Raw genomic sequence first — 25,152 nt, 5'->3', positions numbered from 1 at the left:
TGTAGGATAGCAGTTACTGAATTTTGCATTTCACTAAAGTTTGGGTTTACTTTACTAAAATTTCATAGTAACATTTAAGGACAGAAGCCCCACAAAAAGATTGACCTGGCTTTCCTAATTGGATTTGACCGCCTTTGGAGGTACAGCCACCCAAAGGAAACAGAGTTTTTAAAAGTTTTTTGGCCTTAAAAAAATACTTGGTGGTGCACCCTTCGTGTTCTGATCTCTGGGGCCCAGCTACCCAAGTGGGAGATGTGATCGCGCTTGAATGTAAACTTGCTGCTGCCCATTGATTATTTCTCCAGGTTACGAGGTGCCTCGGTCTGGATTAAGTTTGTGACCAACACAACCAAAGAGAGCAAGCAAGACCTACTGGAGAGGTTGCGAAAATTGGAGTTTGATATCTCTGAAGATGAAATATTCACTTCTCTGACTGCAGCCAGAAATTTAGTGGAGGAGAAACAAGTGCGGCCCATGCTGCTACTTGATGATCGGGCACTACCTGATTTCAAAGGTGGGGAACCTGGGCAAGATTTAAAAATGGATTTTTTTTCTCTCTGCTTATGCATCCTTATGGAAATGGGATGCTCAGACATATTTATCCTTATTTGCTCCCATTATTGAAATGATAATACTGATAGAGTTTGAATTCACATTGGTGTTTTTTCCAAACTTTTTGACTGGAATCCAAAGTGAGTAAAGCAAGCTGTGTTCGCTTACATAGTATATTACATGACGTGGAAGTCCAGTGTATGTGCATATGTGTCTTTATGTTTGTCAGACAGTACTTGCTCTTACTGGGTGAGAGGCGCTCTCGGTTGCTTATTTGGTTTACTTTGTAATTCTTTGGTTTTGATGCTGCTAGGACCACCAGATTTGTTCCCCAGTCTCTTAATGTGAAATAACTCAGGTCACACTCACTTCATCCAGAATCACTGGATTAACTTGACTAAATGAAATGTGAACAAAGAGCTTGAAAAAATAGGTCAGTCTGTGTGATGTGAAGTCTTTACAATGAACACGAAATACTTTTCAAGTGAGAGAAACAAGCTCGTTTCACTTGGGGGTGGGGGAGGACTGTGGAGAAGGAATAGCCTTCTGAGCTTGGCCCAGGGAGGCTTTTCACAGATGACACTCGGAGAGAAGAGTGGGTGTGACTCCAGTCAACATGAAAGCACAGGATGGTTTTACAGGGAGCTATTTGGGAAGTTCAGTGGGGTGTCCCAGTTGGGCGGGACCTCCAAAATTTCACTACCAGGAGAGCTAGCAGTTTATCCATCAGAGTTAAATGTAGAAACAGAAGCCAGCTTAGGCTGAATGAAAGAAGACTTGAATTTGCTAAAAAGATCTCGCCACTGACTAGACTGTAAAACGATACAACTCCTGTGGAGGATACTTTGGCAACTTGAACAAAATTGCCTGTGAAGCAGCTGTCCTTGTAGAACTCTGTCTCCAAGATACAGTAGTAACTAGAGCACACAGGGGACTTCCAGAGGAAGCTGTATATGGACCCATGGTGGCTAGTTGGTTAATGCACTGAGCGGCCAATCATGACGGCGGTGGTTCTAACTCACTGGACATTCTGCAGCCTTTAAAGGATTTAAAGGTGTGGAAACCCAAAGGGGCAGGTCTTCTCTGCCCTACAGGGTCACTCTGAGTTAAAATCGGTTCGATGGCAGCAAGTTTTTCTCGTGGGTATGGGAGGCAGTGTGATACATACAAAGTCGACAAATTGGATACTGCAAAGCCAGAGCACAGCTTGAAAAGCGTGGAAAAGAAAGAGAAAATTGAATACAGCACATACATGGAAGGTGTGAGTGCAATTTAGTGTTGAAAATGTAAGACTTTATAGCAATTTTCATAAATATTTTGAAGATCTAAATTTTTCTTCAAATTATGCAGTGAACATTTCAGACACGTTTTAATATATAGAAGTCAATGGATAATTCATGTTAAATGTTTCAGAGGTGAGGTTCGTTTCTACCTTTGTTATAAGAAAAATTCTAACTTTTAAGAGTTTCTGTGCACAGGTGGAGAAGTTGTGTCATTTTATAACAAGAGTGAAACATTTTCATTTTAGTAAGGGAGTTTGAACGCTGACAGGCCCATTTTGGGTTGCAGAACATTTGAATCTCTACTTCCTGTACCACACTCACTACGAGTGAGATGATTACGCGAGAGAACAGAGAGGAACGTCTCCCGTGGGGTCCAGAGGCTGTAGATCTTTACGGGGCGGAAAGTCTCATCATTCTCTTGCAGAGTGACTTAGGGGCTCGAATAACTGACTTTGTCAGTCAAACACATAACCCACTGTGCCACCAGGGCTCTCTGTTGCACAGTAACGCTTTATTTCTGGCCCTGTAAGAAAAAATGGCAAATTGGAACGGCCTGATTTGGTTCTTAATAAAGGTGAGTGATACTTAAGGAAATTTCCAATGCATGCAATTTACACTGTTCAAGTGTATCTTCGGATCAAAGGACACCTTGTAAAATATAACGACAGAAACTACTTGCAGTAAAGCCAGTGTGCACTTCATCTATCTCAGGCTACCTAACACTACGTTAAACTATCCTGCTTTTCCTTTTTTCATGGGGGAGCAGAGTGGGGAGTGGTATATGGCATGTTAGCCGTATTTTGAAATCTGGAGCTGATAGCGGTTAACTGGTGCCAGTTTTGGAATCAGCAGATCAGATATACCCAGAAACAGGTCTAACACTTGAGGCACCAAAATTATCTTGGCCAGTGTAATGAAAGTGCTTCAGGCAGGCAATGAGATGGGATTGGCCTGTGGATAATCCACAGACATGGTAATGGGGCTTTTAATAACTGCCATTGTGACTGTGCTTGTTTGGTTGCCCTCTCGAAAGCCCTGTTACCAGATGCCAAGGTCTTAAAGCATGCTCTATTTATAATATTTGTGAAACTAGAAGTAGATTGGGCCTCGTGTAGGAAAATGGAGACTCCACAGTGCACACCCTGTTAATCAAGAATGTGTTGGCCTCCCTGTGTCAATTAAAGAATCCAATTTCCCTTGCTTCTGAGATCCTCAACCCTCATCATTTGCTATTGATCTGGCCTTCATGGGGAACTCAGAGCTGTTTTGGCTGATGGTAATCAGTGAAGCTTTCAGAAGAGTGACATTGGAACTGGTTTGAGAACACTAGGTTACAATTTCCAATTTAGATCTGGTTACACAGCTAACTAGTAAGACCATGCAAATGGAGTTTGTAAAATACTAAAAGACTCCTATACTTTCAGAGGGGTAATGGGGAGGAGATGAGTCACTTAGGGTTCAGTATAGCAATAATGAAACCCACAACCTTCCTCTAGTTCTTAAATGCTTCCTCCCCTCAACTACCATGACCCCAATTCTGCCTTGCAAACCTGGTTAGACCAGAGGATGAATAGCGGTATAGATGGGAACTGGAAACGCAGGGAATCTAGGACAGATGAACCCCTCAGGGCCAGGGGTGACAGTGGTGATGCCAGGAGGGAAGGGGGTGTTAGAAGGGGAATTGATCACAGGGAGTTACATATAACCTCCTCTCTGGGGGATGGGCAGCAGAGGAGTGGGTGAAGGGAGACGCCAGGCAGTGTAAGATAAGATATAATAATAATTTATAAATTATTAAGGGTTCATGGGGGAGGGGGAAGGGAAGGGGAAATGAGCTGATTCCGGGAACCCAAGAGGAAAGCAAATTTTGGGAATGATGAGGGCAACAAATGTATAGGTGTGCTTTACACAATTGATCTATGTATTGTGATGAATTGTATGAGCCCCAATAAAATGATTAAATATATATATATATATATTAAAAGACTCCTTCCTATTTTCCTTTCAAAGACACTGAGCAGGTTAATCTCTTAAAATTAAGGCTGCAGCAAAAACTTTTAAAACGTCAAACCAGATTTATTTGCAATCCCTAGCAAGGATGTATACACATCTATTTTATCATCCCCAGGAATAGAAACAGGTGATCCGAATGCTGTGGTCATAGGATTGGCACCCGAACAATTTTGTTACCCAATTCTGAATCAAGCGTTTCGGTAAGTGTTAGCTCTTTATCATTCATCTGATTATATGCATCCCTTCTGAAATCTTTCCATGTGAGCTTTTGCTTTCTGGGTCCCCTAGATAATATGTTAGGATTGATAGCATCAAGAGCAATAGCATATAATAACATTTTTGTTTTTTAATTATCAATATGTTAAATTGTCATAATCACTGGTTTATATAATCAATGTTCTGGTGCAAAAATTCATAATAAAATTGCAACTTTTAATTTTAGTGGCTATTTCTGTTATTAATATTTTAACTCTGATGTCCCTCTAATTGTGTCTACTGAGTTTATAAGAAAGAAAGATGGCATCTAACCTGATGTGTGACAAACAGTAGATGTGATTCTCCCCTGAGAGAGAACCAGGCAGGAGTGGACATGTGACCACAGCGTCACAGAAATTATTTGATGAGTGATCACTAGCACCTGGACAGCGTTGTGGCTGCAGAAGGGAAGAAAACCTCAGGAGAGTTTCAGAAGTAGCGCCGTGGGACGCGATGGGTGCTTGGACCCTGATGATGAAGATGACCGGTGACAGAGGTGATGCATGTCGGTCGCACGAGAAGCAGGGTGATGCTCGCCATCTTCACTGGTGGCACGTGCATCTTGCTGTTTGCTCTGCTGCCCACTGCCGGCCACGTGCTTCCCAGGGCACCTGTGCATCTCTCCCAGAGCGAGGTCACACCTTGTTCCTAGGTTTCTCACCGTGCCTTTCACTCCTCGTCAGAGCACTACGCAGTCGAGCCTCATTTGAACTTAAGTAGTTCAAAATGTTGCCTAGGGATCCATTGAGTTCACGTTTTTAAAAATGCGTTGGTTGTTTTTAAATAGCCTCATGTGTTAATACCCTGCTGCCGTAACAGAGATGTGGAGAGAAATGAGAGAAAAGTATTTTCTCAGTTTAGGGACTAGAAATCCGGATTCAGGTACCAGCTCTAGCAGTAGCTCTCGCTCTTCTCTCTTGCTCTCGGGGAAGCTCCTTGTCTATTATTTTCAGCTACCGTTCCTCAGTTCCTTGATTATTCTCCTGTCCTGGGCCTTTCTCTTCTCCCATCAGCACTTGCTTCCTTGTGTCTAGTTGACTCCTTTTCTAGCTCAAGGTGATTGGTTTAAGACACACCCTACACCTCTATGGCCTCCTTAACACAGTGAAGCAAAGTCTATTCCCCAAAGGGATTAATATCCACAAGGCTAGGGGTTAGGGTTTACAGGACATATTTTGTGGGATACAGATCAATCCACAACACCTATTCCGTGTTTAGTGTGTGGCTGCCAGAATGACATAAAAACAACATTTTCTCCCTAGTAGGACAAGCAGTTCTGTAAGAATCATTCTTATGTATGATTCATATGGAATGCATTTCTTGATGTGTATATCCTAGACTGTTTGTAAGACGCTTAAGGACATCTGGGCATATTGCTTGCTCTTGACCCTGAAAATTGCCGCCCTTTTTACCAGCTCAGTGGGCAGAAGTGGCCTGCTGGGAATGAGTACCACCTTTCCTTAGGTGCAGAGAAGGTTAGAGCCTCAGTTAATGGGAAGCCTGGGCACCTTATGCACTTTCATTTGTGATTCTGAGTCACTGTGATTTCCGAAGCCTTTGAGGAAAAGGAATGAACTCCAGTCTCCATCTTCTGTATTTATTTCCTGTACAGTCAGGGCTGTGCCACATGGCTTAAAGATGGACGCCAAGGTATGCGTTAGTCAAAGTTGTCTCACCCTTCTTCAACTTCCTGGGAGGATTATCCCACCTCCGCCTCCTAAGTAAGGGCTGCACCTATCCCAGCATCAAGGGTCCTGTGAAATGGACAAACTCCTATTGGTTTTCCCTTCCAAACGTACCTCCTCAAACTTTATTCATTTCCTTAACCAGAAAATTCAAGGAGAAGGTATCAATTGATTTTTGTTGGTCTTTTGGGAAGGAGGATATCTTTAATAGGAAGTCGGGTGGTCTCTGTCTTAGATGAGTACTAGGCTCAGGGTAATAAAACTGCATGGTGGCATGATACCGGCCTTGTAATTGCTCGGATGCTGTCTAATTAGGACACTTTCCTAACCATATTGATTTTTTTTAAACACTACATTTGAAAGCATTATGATGCACTTATAGGTCAACTCTTAATTTCACAAATGCACTTAACTGCTGGGGGAAGAGTTAACAGAAGGATTTTAGGTCTTGCCCTTCTTTGCATATTGATGTTTCCACAGAGACCCTGCCTTCTAACCAATGAGTGCAGCTGTTTGCATTGTGTGTGGCAAATGTTGACGTCTCACATGAACCACTAATAGTTAAATTACCATCCAGATTGATTATGAAAATAAACATTGAATCAAAACCGAGTTGCCTTGAATCCCAGCATAAGGGGCATACTGCCTTCAGGCATCCCGATGAACCTTCCACATCTCACTGCCTCTTACTTACTGTGCTTTTTAACGCTTGGTCCCCGCCTCCACCTCACCCCCAAATGCATGCTACGGTCTGTCTACAAATGTGTCTTAAATGTCCAAAGGAAATTGAGATAAGTGAATTTTAAAGAATTGATTTGAGGGCAGATTGATTTTTTTTTTGTTAAGCAGTGAACTAGTTCTGAGGAACAGATATGATTTGGGTTTGTATCCTATGAGATATTCAAATCTTAAGGTCTATTAGCAGCTTCTTTTTAACCTAACACCAAAAGATACAAACAATAATATATTGCGTGCCTATAATTCAGTCAGTTAGTTTAAGAACTACAAACCCAACATATCCCCTGCGTATCTCTGCCTGGGTGCATCATCCAGGACCTAAAAGTACTTCCCATGATAAATTTAGGGTTGACTGTTCTCATGTTTCTCTTTATTCTTACAACATACATGTATGTATCTCTAAGCAGTATTTAATATTGCTTCCCGTGGTTATATTGTACGTACAAGTGCTAATTAACTTGTTTTCTTCCCTAATATTAGTGTATCAATAGGAATATTTATAGCTCTAGTTGATTCCTTCTTCAGCAGTCTTACCTCCTTTCAGCAGTGTTTTTTCATCTTCTGACCTGAGTTAGAAATCCAGGGCTCAAGCATTGTAATAATGCACCAGTCATCACTAAATTGGATGATCGCTGTGCAGAGGAAAATGGGTAAGCAGATCACTTACTAGTCGGTCTAACCTGAACTTAATATCAACAGGACTAAAAGCTATCTCATCACAAAAGCATTGTCTTCATGATGGAAAACTCCAAACTAAAATGACCGGTAACCCACCACCTAAAGAGGACCACAGTTAGCAGTTCAGCTCCAAGCTGTTTCATTTGTTTCTATCTGCATGTTATTATGCAAAACAAAAGATTTGATTTGTCCAACATATTCAAGAAATACAACAAATTATTTGGCCATGTGTTTCAGATTTTGGGTTATCGTTCTTATACACGAGTGCCTCTGGATTTGTTTCTCTAGTTAACCCAAACTAACACACCAGGTTTTTTAAAATAGTTTTTAAAACACTTGAGAGAATATTTGTGTTGAACGATATTTATGGTTTTTTTTTTAAAGATTTTTTTGCCCCTAGAAATAGTTCCCAGCGCAAACAATTATGAAAAAAACTATATGGCATTATAAGGATAAAGCATTTGTTTAACCTTGGTAATGATTCTGTAGCTTCTTCAAGAGCTTATTAAAATGCTGTTTTGGAAAAAAAAAATGCTGTTTTGAGGAATGGGAGTAGTAATAGTAGGAGGGTAGGGAGAAGGTGGGGAGATGAGGGGAGGAAGGGGAAACCAACGGCAATGATGGGCACATAACCACCCCCCAGGGGGCCGAACAATACAAATCATGGGGGATGGGAGACAGCAGTTGGTATAAGAAGAGAATAATAATTTATAATTTATCAAGGGGTCATGAGTGGGGGAGGGAAGGGAAAAAGAGGAGCTGATACCAAGGGCTCAAATAGAAAGTAAATGTTTAGAAAATAATGTTGGCGACATAGGTACAAATAATGCTTGATACAATTGATGTAAGAGCTGTTAAGAGCCCCCCGTAAAATGATCTTGTAATATCGGGGAAATGCTGTTCTGTTGTTCCTAGGTGCCCTCGTGTTGGTTCCAGCTCCTCGTGGCCCCGTGTAAAGCAAAAGGAGAGACTGAGTGGCCCTGCACATGGCTGTGTTGAGCCCACGGCTGACGCCACTGCCAGTCTCTCGGTGAGGGTCTTCCCTCAGTTACCAAGCATGTTCTTCAGGGCCGGATGCCTCCTGATAACATATTCACAGAACATGAGACAAAATCTTGCCCTCCCCCCTTGAAAGGAGCATTTTGGATGTACTTAAAGGAAATTTGCTTGTTCTTCTGGTAGGCCATGTATTCTTTGCCAACACCATAATGAAAACATCCAACACCATAATGAAAACATCCATTCTTCTTTGGTCTTCTTTAGCCGTTGTACAGCGTTGACCTGTATATGTGCTTGGGAGCACTTTAATCCTCAAAAACGACATCTCGGGTTTTTTAAATCATTTTATTGGGGGCTCGTACAACTCTTATCCCAGTCTATACATGCATCCATTGTGTCAAGCACATTTGTACATTTGTTGCCATCGTCATCCTCAAAACATTTGCTTTCTACTTAAGCCCTTGATATCAGCTAATTTTTCCCCTCCCTCCCCGCCCCGCCTCCCTCATGAACCCTTGATAATTTGTAAATTATTATTATTTTGTCATGTCTTACGCTGTCTGACGTCTCCCTTCACCCACTTTTCTGTTGTCCAACCCCCAGGGAGGGGGTTATATGTAGATCCTTATGATCGGTTCCCCCTTTCTTCCCCACCTTCCCTCCACCCTCCCAATATTGCCACTCTCACCACTGGTCCTGAGGGGTTCATCTGTCCTGGATTCCCTGTGTTTTCATTTCCTATCTGTACCAGTGTACATTCTCTGGTCTAGCCAGATTTGTAAGGTAGAATTGGGATCATGATAGTGGGGTAGGGGAGGGAAGCATTAAAGAACTAGAGGAAAGTTGTATGTTTCATTGTTGCTACACTGCACCCTGACTGGCTCGTCTCCTCCCCACTATCCTTCTGTAAGGGTATGTCCAGTTGCCTACAGATGGGCTTTGGGTCCCCACTCCACACTCCCACTCATTCACAATGGGCAATGTAACCGAGAGGAATTACTGAAACACAAATGAGGACTGACCATGATAGTGGGACAAGAGGAAAGTAAAAGGAAATAGAGGAAAGAACTAGGAGGCAAAGGGCATTTATAAAGGTCTAAATACAGACATGTACAAATACAAATATATAAATATATTTATTTTTTATATGCTTATATAAAAGGAAATAGAGGAAATTATTAGGAGGCAAAGGGTATTTATAGAGGTCTAAATAAAGACATGTACATATGCAAATATATATATGACAATGGAGAAATAGATCTATGTGCATATATTTATAGGTTTAGTATTAAGGTAGCACATGGACATTGGGCCTCTACTCAAGTACTCCCTCAGTGCAAGAACACTTTGTTCTACTAAGCTGGCATTCCATGCTGCTCACCTTCCCAACACAATTGCTGAAGACAAAGCGGGTACATAAGCAAATGTGAAGAAAGCTGATGGTGCCTGACTATCAAAAGATAGAGCGTCAAAAAAAAAAGATATCTGGGGTCTTAAAGGCTTGAAGATAAATAAGCGACCATCTAGCTGAGAAGCAACAAAGCCCACATGGAAGAAACACACCAGCCTGTGTGATCACGAGGTGTCAATGGGATTAGGTATCAGGCATCAAACACATCTTGGATTTTTAACACATCTGAAAGATCTTGTGCAGAAAGATTTTCTCACTAAAGTTTTTACTTCACTGCTGCTTCCTGGGTGGTTGATTGTGAACCAAGTAAAATTAAATCCTTGACCTCCTCAGTATTCCATTTATTGTGATGTTGCTAATTGGCCAAGTGTGAGAATTTTTGTTTTCTTTACATTGCGGTGTAATCCATAGTGAAGGCTATACTCTTTCATCTTCATCAGTAAGTGCTTCAAGGCCTCTCAGGTTTCAGCAAGCAAATTGTGTCATCTCCGTATTACGGCTTGTTGGTGAAGCTTCCTCCAAACCTTGTGATCAGCCACATTCTCCTTCCTGTTGTCCTGCTTCTCAGATAATTTGCTCAGTCAGCGTACAGATTGAGTGAATACAGTGAAAAGTTACAACCTGATGCACACTTTTCCTGATTTTAAACTCAGCAACATTTCTGTTTTCTGTTGGAAGTACTGCCTGTGGTACTATGTCCAGTTTCTACCCAAGAACAATGATGTATTCTGGAATTCCCAAATTTTTCAATGTTATCCATAATTTCTTGTGAGCCATATTGACCAATGTCTTTGCATACTGAATAAAACACAAGCTCACATCCTTCTGATAATCCCTGCTTTCAGCCAAAATCCACCTGACATAGCGTTAATATCCACCACTTCATTTCCTCTTCTGAATGTAGCTTGATTCGATTTTCTATTAATGTTCCTTAGCAACCAATCTTGAATTGTCATCAGCAAAACTTTACTTGCATATGATTGTTTGATAGCGTCTGCCTTCTGTGGGATCCCCTTTCTTTGGAAGTAGCACAGGTAATGGTAGTTGGCAGCTGAGTGGGTAGACCCTACACCAACCGGGGTTCCTCAGATAATGGATAGCTTCCAGTCAATTGGCCAGATTTTTTGGCATAGACAAATGAGTCATTCCAGAGCTACATCAGTGTGTTGAAACCTCTGATTTGCAATTCCATCAATTCCTAGAGCCTCGTTTTTCAGCAATGCGGCCTCATCTTCTTCCTTACGTCCTGTTGATTCTTGATCATGTGCTAACCCCTGAAATTGCTGAATGTCGACTCGTTCTTTTGGGTACCATGACTCTCTATATTTTTCTTTCTTTCTTTCTTTTTTTTTACTTGATAAAACAAAAGTTTGATTTTTTTTCATAATTTTTAAAAAATCATTTTATTGGGGGCTCGTACAACTCTTATCACAATCCATACATCCATCCATTGTGTCAGGCACATTTGTACATTTGTTGCCATCATCATTCTCAAAACATTTGCTTTCTATTTGAGTCAATACCGGCTCCTAATTTTTACCCCTCCCTCCCCCTCCCCTCTCCCTCATGAACCCTTCATAATTCATAAATTATTATTGTTTTGTCATATGTTACACTGTCTGACGTCTCTCCCTGCTCTCTTCTCTGCTGCCCATCCCCCTGGGAGGAGGCTATACGTAGATTCTTGTAATTGTTTCCCCCTTTCTGCCCCACATTCCCTCCACCCTCCAGGCATCACCACTCTCACCACTGGTCCTGAAGGGGTCATCTGTCCTGGAATCCCTGTGTTTCCAGTTACTATCTGTACCAGTGTACATCCTCTGGTCTAGCCAGAGACTGTGTATTCTTCTTTTGAAGTGTCCTGTGTTGTTAGATATTTTGCCCATATAATCCTTCAATATTGCCGCTTGAGCTTGGATTTCTTCCGTAGTTGTTTTCAGTTTGAGACATGCTTGTCGCGTGTTCTTCTCTTTTGGTCGTTGTACGTTTCACTGTACAAACGCGTTTCTCTGTAGGTTTATGGAAATTACCCTATCACAAACCGCGTTGTACTTCAAGATAGATCTTGAAATGTTCTTTATAATGAAAAATGTAATGCCATTCCTCTGGAATTTGCCGTTCCCAGCATGGTAAACTCTCAGACCCAGTCCATTTCAGCTCACTCTATGTACGGGGACATATGCTTAGGGTATGTGCTTTCAGGGGTTCCATTTCAGTTTTGACAGCTTGTAATCTTCCAAAATTTGGACCTCATCCATCCCACATTGATTCCTACTGGATACTTAGGGCTGAGTTGTGCCGTCTGCAAAGGTAGGTCTTGACCGTTCTACTCTCGCTGCATCCATCAAGGTCAACTCTGCTTTGTGGAGACAGCTCTTCCCTCATCGTATTTTGAGTCCATCCCAACCTGAAGGCCCTTGTCTTCTGACACTGTATCAGACAGTGTTTCACTGCTGTTCCCAGGTGCTCACTGACCAGCTTCTCAAGCAGTGGATCACCCCGAGCACCCTGCTTGTTCTGGAAGTGCCACTATAACCTGCCCCCACAGTTGGCCCTGCTGCCGTTTGCAATACTGGCGGCATAGCTTGCAACACAGCAACACGCAAGCCACAGCAGTACCACAAACTGGCAGACGAGTGGTCAAAATGTTGTTAGGAAAGATAAATGTCATTTCGACATTCCAATTTAAATGCACAGGCTTTTAAGAATAAGGTTTAGAAACTTAGTTAATGATTTCTTTCCTATAATTATTATAGAGTATGAGAATCCTCCCAAAGTCATGATGTGCTTTTATATACTCATTAGAAAGTGGAGACTGGTTTTTGTTTGTCTTGTAGGCAAAAAGAGATTATTAACGCCATAAATGGTCTCTGTAGAAAGTGGGATTGCCTTCTTTCTTTATCTCCTCAAGGAAAAAAAAAATGTTTGTAATGAACTGCTCCATTGTATTCAGTTCATTAGAAAGGAAAACAGAGAAAGGGGAGAGGGGACATAGTGAAATCATAATGGCCTCATTTGTACTGCATTTGTTCTGTAATTCTTGAATCTTGTCTGTGTAGTGAGAGCCCTGGGCGCGAGTAATTCTAGAGCAGTGTGGCAGCAGGGTTCGAATGAGGAACGTGTCTGTGGGCTTTTTCCAGTATGGAAGGAGCATTACCTGCTACATAGTCTTCTTAATTAAAGTCCAGACTATGAAAACAAAACACTTTGGAGATGAGAAAATTCTTAAGACTTGCCCAAAAGAGGTGTTATTTAAAGCACACCATTATATATACAGGAGAGGAGCTTTACGTGCAGAATTTAAAAATCAGAGGTTACAGAATTCATTTCACTATCAGATTATTAATTGCTCTTGGTTTTTTTCTTTTTGGAGAGGTTTGTTTATGGTCAAGGTAACTCTTGCAGCTCTAATGAAAGGTTTCAGGTGAAAATCGTTGCACAATAGGATACAGAGGAAGGTAGGTCCAAAAGCATTACTGCAAAACGATAGAAACCTCGATTAAAAACAAAAATAATAAAACGTGAAACTTTTGTTTCTCAACATATCCTCCAACTAGGTACATTGCTTCTGAAGGAGGTGTTTTCCTCTCTTTAACCCTTCCCCAAGCGAGCCCTGGTGACACCGTGGGTTAAACTTTGGGTTGCTAACTGCTGTGTGCGAGCCCACCAGCGGTCCGGGACAAAGAGGCTGGCTGCTCCCAGAACGATTGACAGCCTTGGAGGCCCTAAGAGGCCGTGCTCTGGCCTGGAGGGTGTCTGTGAGGCGGAAGGTACTGGATGGCCGTGGGCAACCCCCACACCACCCCATCCCCATCCCCGAGACATCTGTGCACGTCATTGACATTATGCCAGAATGGCCGTCTGGCGTTCTCAAACCAGGTTCCTTTACTTTCGGAACAACAACAAATCTGAAGCCAGGTGAGGGCTGCAGGGTGAACGGGGTAAGGTGTCTGGTCAGTGTGAATGTCAGGTGGTATGCACCTCTAGCTTCCTTCTTGTTTTAGCCCGCACGTGGTTTGGCTTTGCCTTAAGGAGCCCTGGTGGCACTGTCAGGTTAACACTGGCTGCTAACCACACCTGCATGGTTCAAACCCTCCAGCTGCTCTTTGGGAGAGAGATGAGGCTATCTGTTCTTATATTTACTGCCTTGGTCAGAGAGGGGGAGGGGGGGAAAACATTTACAGACCTGGAAAACCTCTATTGAGTTGACATGATTCAGAATCAACTGGATAGTAGTGGGTTTGGTTTGGTTTTTTATAAATTTGGAAATCCACTTGTCAATTTTCACCAAAAAAGAAAAATTAAAGCCTGCCAAGTTGGAGTTTGATGTTGCATTAAATCTTCAGATTTGGGGAGAATTTACATCTTACAATAAGATGTCTTTCAGTGCATGAAAGTAGAATACTTCCCCAGTTCATTTAATTTTTCCTCCTCACCCATCCTTTTTTCTTAACACTTTCTTAGGTTTGGGAGCATGGGTCTTCACACACATTTTGTTAAATTAATTATTGTATTCAATTTGGTTTGCAGTGACTATTATAAGTGGTATTTTGAATTTCATTTGTAATTGTATTTTGGTATGACATAGAAATTTCATTGTTTCTTTCCTATCCAATGGCCCTTCCTAAATTTTAAGCTATTTTTACTTTTGTTTTGGAATTGGAAATTCCTGGGTTTGCTCATGGATGGGGCTATTGGGGTGCTGGGGGAAAGTGAGCAATCCTGGGTGTGAAGGGTTCTGACTTGCGTGACAAACTGCAACTTCCTTGAGATGGGAGGGACTCGCTGGTGTGGCATGGCACACATGGGCCTCCCAGTCACTTCCGCTGCTGGGTAGCTCCCCCCCACTCCCGATGTCCCACCATTCAGTGTAATAGTAAGACATTGGTCACACTCCTAGAAAGGTTAACTTCTCTGGAAGCAAGTGAAGTGTGTGTGTGGAAGAGCACTCACCTCGGCGCCCCGCCCGCCGCTGTTGACTTCTGCCCGTATCTCTGGACTGAAATCGTGGGTGCGGCATGTGCAAGTCCTTAAGGCCCCTTTCCGAGATGGTGCCCGTGGCTGTGAATTTCAGCCAACCCTCGGGTTTCTCACCGTTTGCCCTGAGGGTTTTATATGACAGCCCTACCACGGGCCAGGTTTTTCTAACGCATAGGCTCTTACCTGCCTCAATTCACAGCCAGAAAGAGCTATTTGTGCCTTTTTCCCTTTTGACTTGCATGTCGGTGGACTTAGTCAGGAAGCCCTCAGACTGTCTGCTGATGTGTGGCTTCTGGTTGCAAAACCAGCCCCTGGGCTGCCCTCTCTAGCAAAGTATAAAAACACGTAAGGCACTGGGAAGCCTTAATTTTGATATATAAAACATGTTTTTAAATACACAAGGCTCTTTTACTCTGTCCTGGAAAGCGTTTCCCTTTCAGCCCATCCTGAATCTGCTTGGCTCCTCAAAGACTCCATAAAGCGTTTACCGTGTGCAGGCGAATGACAGAGGCAGCAACCACGTCCCCGAGAGCTGCGCACGTCTCCAGCCTCATGGAGACCCTGTTTCCACTTAGAGGGATGCAGAGGAACCCACAGCTTCAGCGCTTCCCGGGAAGGCACTAAAGCCCTGCCTGGGAATTAAGTACACGCATCAATCAAGCTTATCAGTCTCGGCCCCAGTTAATATATAATAAAATATTCACAGAGCTAAATCAAATGAGTTTTTCGTTTCGCCATATAAGTGGAAAGCAATCTTGAGGTCTGCTGCAGCAGGAATCCCAGTTCCGTGGTAGAGCAGCAAATAAGTGGGGGTGGGGGCGGGTGACTTGATGGGGAGAGATAAATCACTCGTGGGCGTCTCATTGCGACCAGCTGGGGCCCATCAAGGCCAACAGTGGCTGCACCGGGCTTCCTAGCCATTGCATTTCAAGATCTGCTTTCAGAAATAAATTTGAATTCCTATTAGTGAATAAATGTGAAGGCCCTGCCCTGTGCTGTGAGCAATTTGTAGTAACTAACAGTATGGCCCTGTAATCGTCCAGTATTGGTTCTTAGTTAATAAAATATTTAATCATAAATGTCTGAATTCAGCATCTCCCACAGGAAGGCATTTCCATGCCCACTGACAAGAATAATTTAGCAGTTTCATAGTAGAGCGCTTAATTACTCATAATTGTGAAGGGGAAGATGTGATGGATTCCTCCTCGATGGACATACTAAGTATTTTAACTAAGTAGATGACTTAAAGTAAATTTAAGCTGTGAGATCATTTATTACATTGGTTAAAAGCAATTTAAGAAACATGTGATGTCCTACACTCTATTATATGGGGCTGTGTGCATGACATTCTGCTGGGTGACTAAACACTGCCTTTGGGGATAGACAGCAGGGTTTAGGGGATGGAGTAGGAAGATAAATTTTGAGATGCTCATGGATTTTTTTTGTTTTGTTTTTAATTTGTTCTTGCACGGCAGTGGATCTTTTTATGTGATCTTCCTAGCCATTTTGTAACTCATCAAATGAATGGGTGGGGCTAAGCATGTAAGGCTCTTGTAGCCTACCATGGGAATTGGACAGGTTATTAATAGTGCTGGCATGGCATATGAACCCTAATAGGCGATTGCTTAGTTTTGCTGCTCACTGGCTTGTGAAAGGAAAACTAATCCAGGAGCGGAGAGTAGATCTCATCACAACTAAGATGAAAAGAAAGGAGCAGAACATCTTCTTTGGACCCAGGGTCCCTGTGCTGAGAACCTCCTCCACCCAAAAGACAGAAAGTTGCAACCGCAGAGATGGAACAAGACACCACGAAGGGTCAGCAGGGAAATAGCAGCAGTCCAGCCAGGAGACAGTACATTGGGCTTCGTGGGCCAAGGGACAAGGCGTGATGGTGCACATGCCTGCCCACAGAACAAGAAAGCTGAACATTTCAGCCAGGAGGGTTTCTGATGGGCTGATGTGCCCCTGGGCACTTGTTGACAGAGCTAAAGAGCTTTGTAAAACTTGCTCAAGCAAAAGCTACTATATGCAAACATTCCTGAGGTGAGGACCAGGTAGAATGGCAGGGGCCAGACCAAATCCAGGGATACATATGGTAGCCAACTAAAAAGGAGGGAGGGAAAGGAAAAAAAAAAAAAAAAAAGAAATGGGTAGCAGGGGCACAGGGCACTAACCTACCCAAGGGGAGGGTATTGTTTATATCTCCACAGGGAAAGAGGGACCAAATTTCAACCCAGTGCTCCAAGATGTGAATTCAACATGCCGGCATGGAGTAGGGAACCAGTGGAGAGGTCTGAGGGGCTGGCTCCAATCCCAACTACATGGACACCTGCCCCTCCCCCAGAAGAACTTACTTCAGAGGACAGCACTGAATCTGCAGCCCTGGGAGAGGGACATATTTGATCAGAGCGCACAGGAGCAAATGAAGGGGGAGGAAGAGAGAGTGGAGCACATCCTGGCCCACCAAGCCTTGAGGACATTATTGCCACTAGCCCTACAGGGGACAACACTGGAGACACAGTGTGGAAATTGTGCCTGATCTGATCGCACCACACTGAGGCAAAACACTAAGGGCGTGCAACAGAACAGCAAGAGGAACAGAACAACTAAGTCCCCAGGGAATAGCAAAAACAGATTTGGGGGCCAGGGCTTGGCACCCCGTCAGACTCGACCAGAAAACACTCCTAAAGGCCAACAAACAGTCTTTGAACTAACAAAAAAAAAAAAAAAAAACTTGCTCAAGCATGGCAGAGGCTGGACCAAGGCTCTAAGAGGTTGGGGGTCAGACAGGAGCCTGCTTATGGGCATGACTGATAGGCTTTCCTGGTCAAATGCCTGTATCTTAAGTCATTCCTGATCCTCAACTTTAACCTGTTAATTTTCCAATAAACTCCATGTCTTAGTGCTGTTTGCTGTAACAGAAATGCCCAGGTGGGTGGGTTTGATAATAGAAATGTATCCTTGCACAGTTTATAAGGAAGATCCTTGCCCTCATTCAGCATCTGTGGGCCTGACAGTCCTTGAAAATCTGTTTCCAGGCACCAGTCTCCCCTTGGATCTAGGAGGTTCTCAGCGTAGGGACACCAGGTCCACAAGCTGCCCGACACGTCAGCTCTTCATTCTTGGTGGAACTCCAGTCTCTGCCCACTTGCTTAATCCCTTTCATATGTCAAAAGAAATGGACTCAAAAGATAATCTAGTTCTGTAGATTATATTTTGCCTCATTTGCATAACTGTTCTAATCCTCCTGCCTCATCAACATGCTAGAGGTGAAGATTTACAACACGTGGGATAATTGCATAATACTGTGACCCATGGCCCAGCCCAGTTGACACATATTAAGTCGGGGAGGCCGGCACAATTCAGTCCATAACACCTCAGAATTGAGGGTGGTCTCTGCATTGGGTGGCCCGTGCAACGGATGATCGAACCCAGCAGAGAAGCAGAGTGCCACAGGAGAGGTGGCTGGGGTCAGAATCGGGAAGCGGTTGGAAGGCGGAAGTGTGTCGGATCTCTGCCTCGAGCTGATGTTGATGGTGATTCTCTCCGCCCCCTGCTGAAGTACCCACTCCCAGCCCCCAGCCCCACTGTCACAGTTCTGGTGTCTGCAGCTGTACTTAGAGGCTGGAGAGCAAACTAAAGGGGAAACGCTGTGTTTCGTTGACAAGGGAGGATTGGTTAGGCTGTGTCAGGACAAGGAGCCCAGCAGTGCCAAGATCAGGTATAGCCTAGAGACCCAGAAGTGGGGGAGGCCGGCACTTCAAAGAGGTGCCACTTCAAACCCACCAGCAGCTCTGGGAGGGAAAGACCTGCCGGAGAACTGCTTCCTTAAAGACTGCAGCCCAGAGAGCTTGCCGGGCAGTTCCGCACTGTCCCCTGCGGTGGCTGTGAGTGCAAACAGACGCACAGCCATGGCCAAGACTGAGGGATGGGCTTCACGGCAAAGGCTCTTCCGAGAAGAAGGCCTGCACTGCGAGGTAATATTGAAAGCAATCCGAAGGGGGAAGGGGGGCGGGGGCGAAGATAAGGTAAGGCCCCTGCAGGAACTGTTTGTAAAACACGCTATTACATTTCTAAATTAGAAACAAAGGTCAGTCTGGAGGTAGACGAAGCCAGGGTCTGAGGGTTCTTGGCAGGTGTGGCCACAGTGAGGCTGGTGCTGTGCCGCACCAGGCGCCCCCGCCTGCTGCTCACCGGTGTCGGCGGAGGAGACAACTTGTTTCCTGAAGCGAAGCTGCTTCCTTGAGTGTCTTGTTTAGGGTTAGTTCTCCTCATTTCCCTTCCCTGGTGATTTGGGCCAAGTGTCGGAAACCACTAAAGGTAAAAGGTTGAAGCAAACCTAAATTTAACCATCTATCACCTTTCTTTAGCATATCAGTGTAATTCCCAGCCGTTCTTTGTGAATTCATTAGAAAAGAGCGAGTCATTAAAAGTTAATAAGCAACTGCTTGTTTCTCTGATGGTGAATAAAGCCACTTTATAAGTCTGACGTTCTCCGCAGCCATAAAAGTCTTGCTTTCTGCCAACTCCCATTGCCTTGTCTCTCTAGGTTACTCCTGGAGGGAGCACCGCTTATAGCGATCCACAAAGCCCGGTATTACAAGAGGAAGGACGGCCTAGCCCTGGGGCCCGGCCCCTTCGTGACTGGCTTAGAGTACGCCACCGACAGCAAAGCCACGGTTGTGGGGAAACCTGAGACCACCTTTTTCCTGGAGGCCCTGCGGGGCACTGGCTGTGAGCCCGAGGAGGCCGTCATGATAGGTGATGTGAGTGGAACTTAGGACCTGCTGCCACCTCTGCTAGAGGGAAGTCACTGTCCCTGGTGGTACCAGGGAGTGGTGAGCCACTACCTAAGAAGGTACCAGCATTGCCCTGACAGCAGACGCTGAGCCCTCTGCTACTCAGGGAGCTACGTTCCATGTCAGACACTCCTCCGTTGTGTGAAGGACTATTGGCCAACTCAGACCGTCTCTACTGCAAGTCATGACATTTCAAGTCTTTTGAAGAGAACTCTTGGACAATTTGTGAAACCTACATTCAAAGAATTCTGACATTCTTGATTTTGTTTTGTTTTCCTTACTGTTTGCTTCATGCAAGAACTTCCCAATCAGCATGCAGCAATTAGCTAATGATATTAATCTCCTGGGCCCTTTAAAGTGGCAGGATTGAGCCCTAGATGCATGTTGGCCATGGCTGGTCGCCTCTGGCAGTCAGCTTACCCCAGTGCACTGCGCAGAGTTTGCACCGCTGTCCCCAGGTGCCGTAGTGGGACGACCACCACCACACAGTCCTTGGGTGGCAGCGCAGTCATCTGACGGGGATGGAGGAAGGCCCAGGGTCCAGCCTAAAGGGCTTACTCTGGAGACTGGAGGCTGAAGGGCAGAGAGGCACATCCCCTCGCTGAGGACGGGCTCCTTTCCCAGAGGCCTCGCTCTCCTAGCTCGTGATGGAGCCGGGCCCTCCTGGCTCGCTCCTGCTTCTAGATTCGTTCATCGAAAAGTCAGTCAGCGAGCCATTGAATGAGATTGCTGTTTTAGAAACCACCGCTTTCAGCCACAGCTTCTCTTCTTGGGAAGGTTTTACCTGAGCAAATGCAAGTTTGAAGAAAGGACTTTCTGAGCCTGGGGACTTGGAAACTCCTCTCCTGGGAGATGCTGGCACTGGGGGAGGGCACAGGATGGCAGAGTCCAGCTACACGCCAGGCTGTTTGTTACGTTCTGGCTCCCGGTCCTGGTGCACCTTTCCCTTCCCCCTTCCCTCTGCCCCTGCTTCTTCAAGGCAAGTTTAGGTGTCACGGGGAGAACTATCCGTTAGAACCTGGATGAGGAGTTTGGCATTCTGAAACTCATGTCCAAGGTGGCTGTTTGAACATCTTGTTTCCAAGACTGGACAGTCCTGCCGATCGTCAGGTTCGATGTTCCTGATGTTCTTCCAGTCCTTGGGTTTTGTTGTTGTTAGCTGCACTCATCGCCACAGTCACTCCTTCCCAAGTAGTAATTGGGAAAGGAGCTCCCTTCAGGCTCCTCTGTCCGTTACTCAAGTGTGATGTAACCCTCAAAGCCACAGGGCCTGTTGAGTAAATAAATAGGCCTGATTCCACCTTTGGGGGAAATGGGATGGAAAGTAAGGATCACTTAGCACAGGAAGAACAGAAAAGAAGAGTGATCCCTGAATTGAGATCACTCACTGGCTGTAATTGGCTCTTTCAGTGTAAAAGCTGCCAAATGGAAAGAATGCTGTTGTCCAGAATCTGGTTCAAGGTGAGGGTCGATTGATGCCCATGTGGCAGAGCATGGAGCGTCGGGGCTCTGCTGCTGGGCTGCTCACCGTCGCCCTGTGGCGATGACGCCCTCAGACCAGCGTGTGAGGGTCACCCACGCGGGGGCTGTTGGCTGTGTCAGGGATTGTTTGAGCAGGCTGACGGGAGACCCAGGTGACACGCCTACTTTCTGCTTCTCTAGGACTGCAGGGATGACGTTGGCGGGGCTCAGAGTGCCGGCATGCTGGGCATCTTGGTGAAAACCGGTATGTGACTTCCGTGCAGAATCCACACTTCCTAAGGGAACAGCCCAGACAGGGCCCACTGGGTGCTTCCATTCTCATTCTCCAAAAGCAAAAGTAAAGCCCAGCGTTTGTGTCTGCGGGCCCACTGGTGCCAGCAGTGCTCAGCCACGGGCCTAAGCTGCGGCTGTGGGTTTCCCAGACTGACCCCCCAGCAAGGTAGAGCGCGCCATCTTTCTCCTCGGAGCACGTACCTTGCCATTAGCAGCCCAGTGCTTACTGTCAGCAGAGTCACCAGGTACCTGCTCGGGTTGTTTCAGGAGGGCCCAGACACTGTCTGATTTACGTCTCTCCATGCTCGCTCTGGCCACTGTGGGATGGTTCCCAGCTGGGGTGGGTGTTAAGATTGTGTCCCAGGGCAGAGGGACAGCAGGCTGTGTTGAATTCCAGGGACCAGGACAGGCAGTGTGCCTGCCGTTGAGTGCCCTGCTGCACAGCCTGGCCTGCAGCCTGGGAACCATCCATCACTCCCACCCAGCTGCCCCAGGCCTCTCATTTCCCAGCTCAGGGTCCCCGCCTGGCAGCAGCACACGCTGTTTGCCGACACCCCCGGGAGCTGCCGGGGCCTCTGCCCTCTGGGGCCTGAGCTGCACTTAAGAGCATTGATTGAATCGCTATCCCTTCCTTGAGACCTAGTGCAGGAAGAGAATTAGTCCATCAACAGTGAGGTTTGATGGCACCTCGGCTGTGAGGTAGTCCAGTCAGGGCTCCCACTGTCCACTGCATCCAGAGCAGAGGACCTGCCCCATGCTGAGTGTGGCAGCTCTCTGCACCCCGGAGGCTCAGGCACCAGGGCCTTGGAGGCCCCGTGGCCTGGTTCTCTAGTAACAGTAGGGCTAGTGGCTTCAGTGCCAGCCTGCCTGCCTTTGTTCAAGGGTGGTCCTTGGTCCTTTCCTTCCAGGGAAGTACCGAGCAGCCGACGAAGACAAAATCAGCCCCCCTCCTTACTTGACCTGCGAGAGCTTCCCTCATGCTGTGGACCACATCCTGCAGCATCTGCTGTGAGCTGCCCGGACCTGGAGCAGAGCCCCTCGACCTGAACACCAGCATCAGGGGACGCCTACCGCACCCCTGCGCGCCCCAAACCCCCCCACCACCACCACAGTGCATGAATGGCACTGAATGGCAGCCAGCCTCTCAGCCTTGCTCAGCCCCTTTGTTTTAGTCTGTAAATGAAGATGGGACCCAAAGAAAGGGAGCTGGCGATTCCGTGCCACTGCTTGTAAAATATTCATCAGTGCAGGCAGGGCGGCTACTGCCAGGACTGCCACTCTGCTGCTACTGGGGAGCAGTGGGGTTCCGATGGTGAATAAAGTTGAATGGTGGTCTGTAAATTCCAAAAGAATGCTGTGAAAGGTACATCCAGCTAAGCTGTAGTCTCAGTACCGTGTTCAAGCAAAATCCGACATTCCTGCCGAGATGGCAGAGTGAATGGGTCTCCAGCCCCTACGCCTGCCCAGACAGACAGCGAATTTGCGTGCGTGGGTGTGGGAAGCTAGATGCGCCACTGCCTGAGTCCCAGCACGGGCAACTTGTTTTTTTCTCTTCATTAGCCAGAGATGACTGGTTTAAAATTAGACCCTGATTTTAATTTAAAATAATATTTCCATTAATAACCTATTCATTGCAGATACCTATTATACTGTGTAACAGTTGTTTGGGAAATTTTATGTAAAATTAAAACTATCAGTATTTTACAGATGTTTTAATTAGACATTGTTATTAACAGGAGCAGAGCAGAAACGAAAACCCAGTCTGTAATGTCATCGCGACCAGGCATTTGTGAAGTTAGTGTCCGCTGGGGTCCAATTAACTGTACATTTGCGAGACTTCCTTGTTTTTGCCTCTGACAGGATGGGGCGCGTCGGTTAGAAGCCGCAGGGACAGATTCCGGCGGTTATGTTCTCGGTTACTACAGCTGGAGAACGAAGCCCCGCTTACAGCATGGACCATTCTTCTCCTGTGAAACCCGCAGGCGAGGGGCCTCGGGAGGGAATGCTGCTGCTCGTGCATTTGCATACCGTGGTAATCCCGGGCCTTCTCAATGGTTTTACAGGGCTCTACGGCATTGAATTATTAGGATGTAATTGTATGGCAGTGTGGCGTTCACCTTATTGAAGCGAGCGCTGGTGTTAATGAACTCTGGGCTTTGATGCTTGTTTAGAGAGCAGCCTGGTCTTGCGTGGGGGGGGCGGTTCCTCCCCTTGTGCTGGGTGGTGCGCCCTGGCCTCCCGTTTCTGCATAGGGACTGGCACCACACTGAGACACTGCCCCCCGTTGGCAGGATGAGGGGAGTGGGTCTGGAATCGCTCGGACACTTGATCATGGGTAAGTCCCCTGCCTGGAGACGTTCACGGGCGCCCCCCACTCAGGGTCACTGTGAGGGTCAAGTGCATTGCATCCTCTGAGTAGACTTGGGCAAGCAGTCAGTGCTGTGTGGTAGTGAGGAGGAGGGTGGTGCATGAGGACCCCCTGCACGTAGCGCTCTACACAGTGGTCCACAGAATTCCTCCGCTGTGGTTTCTGCAGAGGAAGGTCATCCTCCGTGAGGCTAAAAAGAGCTTTCTCCCACATCAGACCTCCTCGGGACAAGGCCACTGGAACAGGTGGGAGGCCGATCCTGTGGCTAGAGGGGCTGCAGGTGTCTGGGAGGTGGGTCCCATTCAACTTCTGCCTGTTACTTGGGTACCTGGGTAAGAGCCCTTCACCTGGACGTCATCAAGACCAGCTGCGTGCCCTCTGTGGGCCATAATCAAGCACATGCTGGCGAGATTCTGCCCGAGCACCTTTTCTCAGTGAGCAGCCAAGGGCATACACAGGATATTGGGCCAGAACAAACGGAAGACCCAGCTCCCAGTCGTGCCCTCTGCGGGTGTGGGTTCCCCTGCTCCTGCCATGTGCCACGCTGAAGCAGATCACAACCCTTCTCTCAGAGAGACGCCCCCGGGGTATGGGTTGCAGCAGAGCACTGGACTGCGTGCCACCAGCGCTCCTCAGCACTTGTCATGGTCTTTTCTTACTGAGGGAGAAAGAGGAGGCTTTCTGCTCCCCTGAAGGGTTGCAGCCTGGAAACCCTGCGTGTTGGCATCGAGGAGGGCAGTGGGTGAGAGCTGCGATCAGACTGGCACTCAGATGCAAATGAGCAGTGTGTAAGATAGGGACTGCAGGCCTGCAGATCCAGGAGAAAGTAAGTTACTGCATTGTAAACTGGTTGGCTCTAAGATGCGCCTAGGGGAGGCCCCCACGGACACAGGGCAATAATGGACCCAAGCTCTGTGGGTGGTTTGGAGCTAGCTCCCAGCCCCGGGCAGCACTGCTAGGGGAGGAAGTCAGGAGAGCGGGGAGTGAGTAGGGTCACGGAGCTACAGTGAATGCCTGCCTCTGTCCAGCACTCACCTTCTGTACACAGTGCAGCTCTGGCTTTGGGGGAGTATCGTCTAAAGCATCATAACAATCCAGAGGGTCCAAACGGTTGTTCAAAGCTCGGTGCAGAGAGCTGCGTGCTTGAGCACAGGCCCGTCGTCACCGTGGACAGTTCGGAGCAAATGCAGCTTCCGGGTGTCTCTGGCGACACCGTTTTGAAAAAAGAAAAAAAAAAAGCCTCATTTGTCCGGTGTTTCAGTAGCAGTGGGGACAGCCCACTGTCTTGGAGTGCACATTTGGGTGAGGAAGACAGGCACATAGAGCCTAAGGAAACGGGCGCTATGGCAGACGGAAGGCTCAGGTTGGGGTCACCAGGGAAACGTCTAGGATGGGGATAGGAAGTAAGTGAGGGAACTGGATGTGGATTGCAAGGGCAAAGGTGCTGACATGCGCACATCTGCATATCAGGAGATTTCAAAGGCAAAGCAGTGACTGGCAGAGCTGGCCGACGCTGTTAGGTGCCGATTTCCTCTTGGGCTGTTCGGTCCCTGCCCTTGCCAGCCACCACGGCTCCCGTCTTCCTCCACCTGCGCACTGGGCTCATGTCTGATGCTGGCCTGGCCCCTGCAGGCAC

At 46.4% G+C, this 25,152-nt stretch overlaps 1 protein-coding gene across 3 annotated transcripts in view; it reads left to right on the top strand.

The window, feature by feature from the left end:
* Positions 1-22,852, top strand: part of HDHD2 (haloacid dehalogenase like hydrolase domain containing 2) — a 32,139-nt gene extending 9,287 nt beyond the window's left edge. For all 3 annotated transcript variants that reach the window (XM_045296195.1, XM_045296196.1, XM_004702971.2), the window contains exons 3-7: positions 306-514; positions 3,964-4,048; positions 19,144-19,360; positions 21,056-21,119; positions 22,057-22,852. In XM_045296195.1, the coding sequence (XP_045152130.1) occupies positions 306-514; positions 3,964-4,048; positions 19,144-19,360; positions 21,056-21,119; positions 22,057-22,160 (679 nt within the window). In that variant the 3' untranslated portion in view covers positions 22,161-22,852. The remainder of the gene's footprint in view (positions 1-305; positions 515-3,963; positions 4,049-19,143; positions 19,361-21,055; positions 21,120-22,056) is intronic.
* The last annotated feature ends 2,300 nt before the right edge of the window (positions 22,853-25,152 follow it).

This window comes from Echinops telfairi, unplaced genomic scaffold (assembly GCF_000313985.2).
Source record: "Echinops telfairi isolate 266 unplaced genomic scaffold, ASM31398v2 ScPeMD7_7400;HRSCAF=8409, whole genome shotgun sequence".
Lineage (NCBI taxonomy): Eukaryota > Metazoa > Chordata > Mammalia > Afrosoricida > Tenrecidae > Echinops > Echinops telfairi.
The sequence above is the reverse complement of the archived record's forward strand: the minus strand, read 5'-3'. Positions and strand labels throughout refer to the sequence as shown.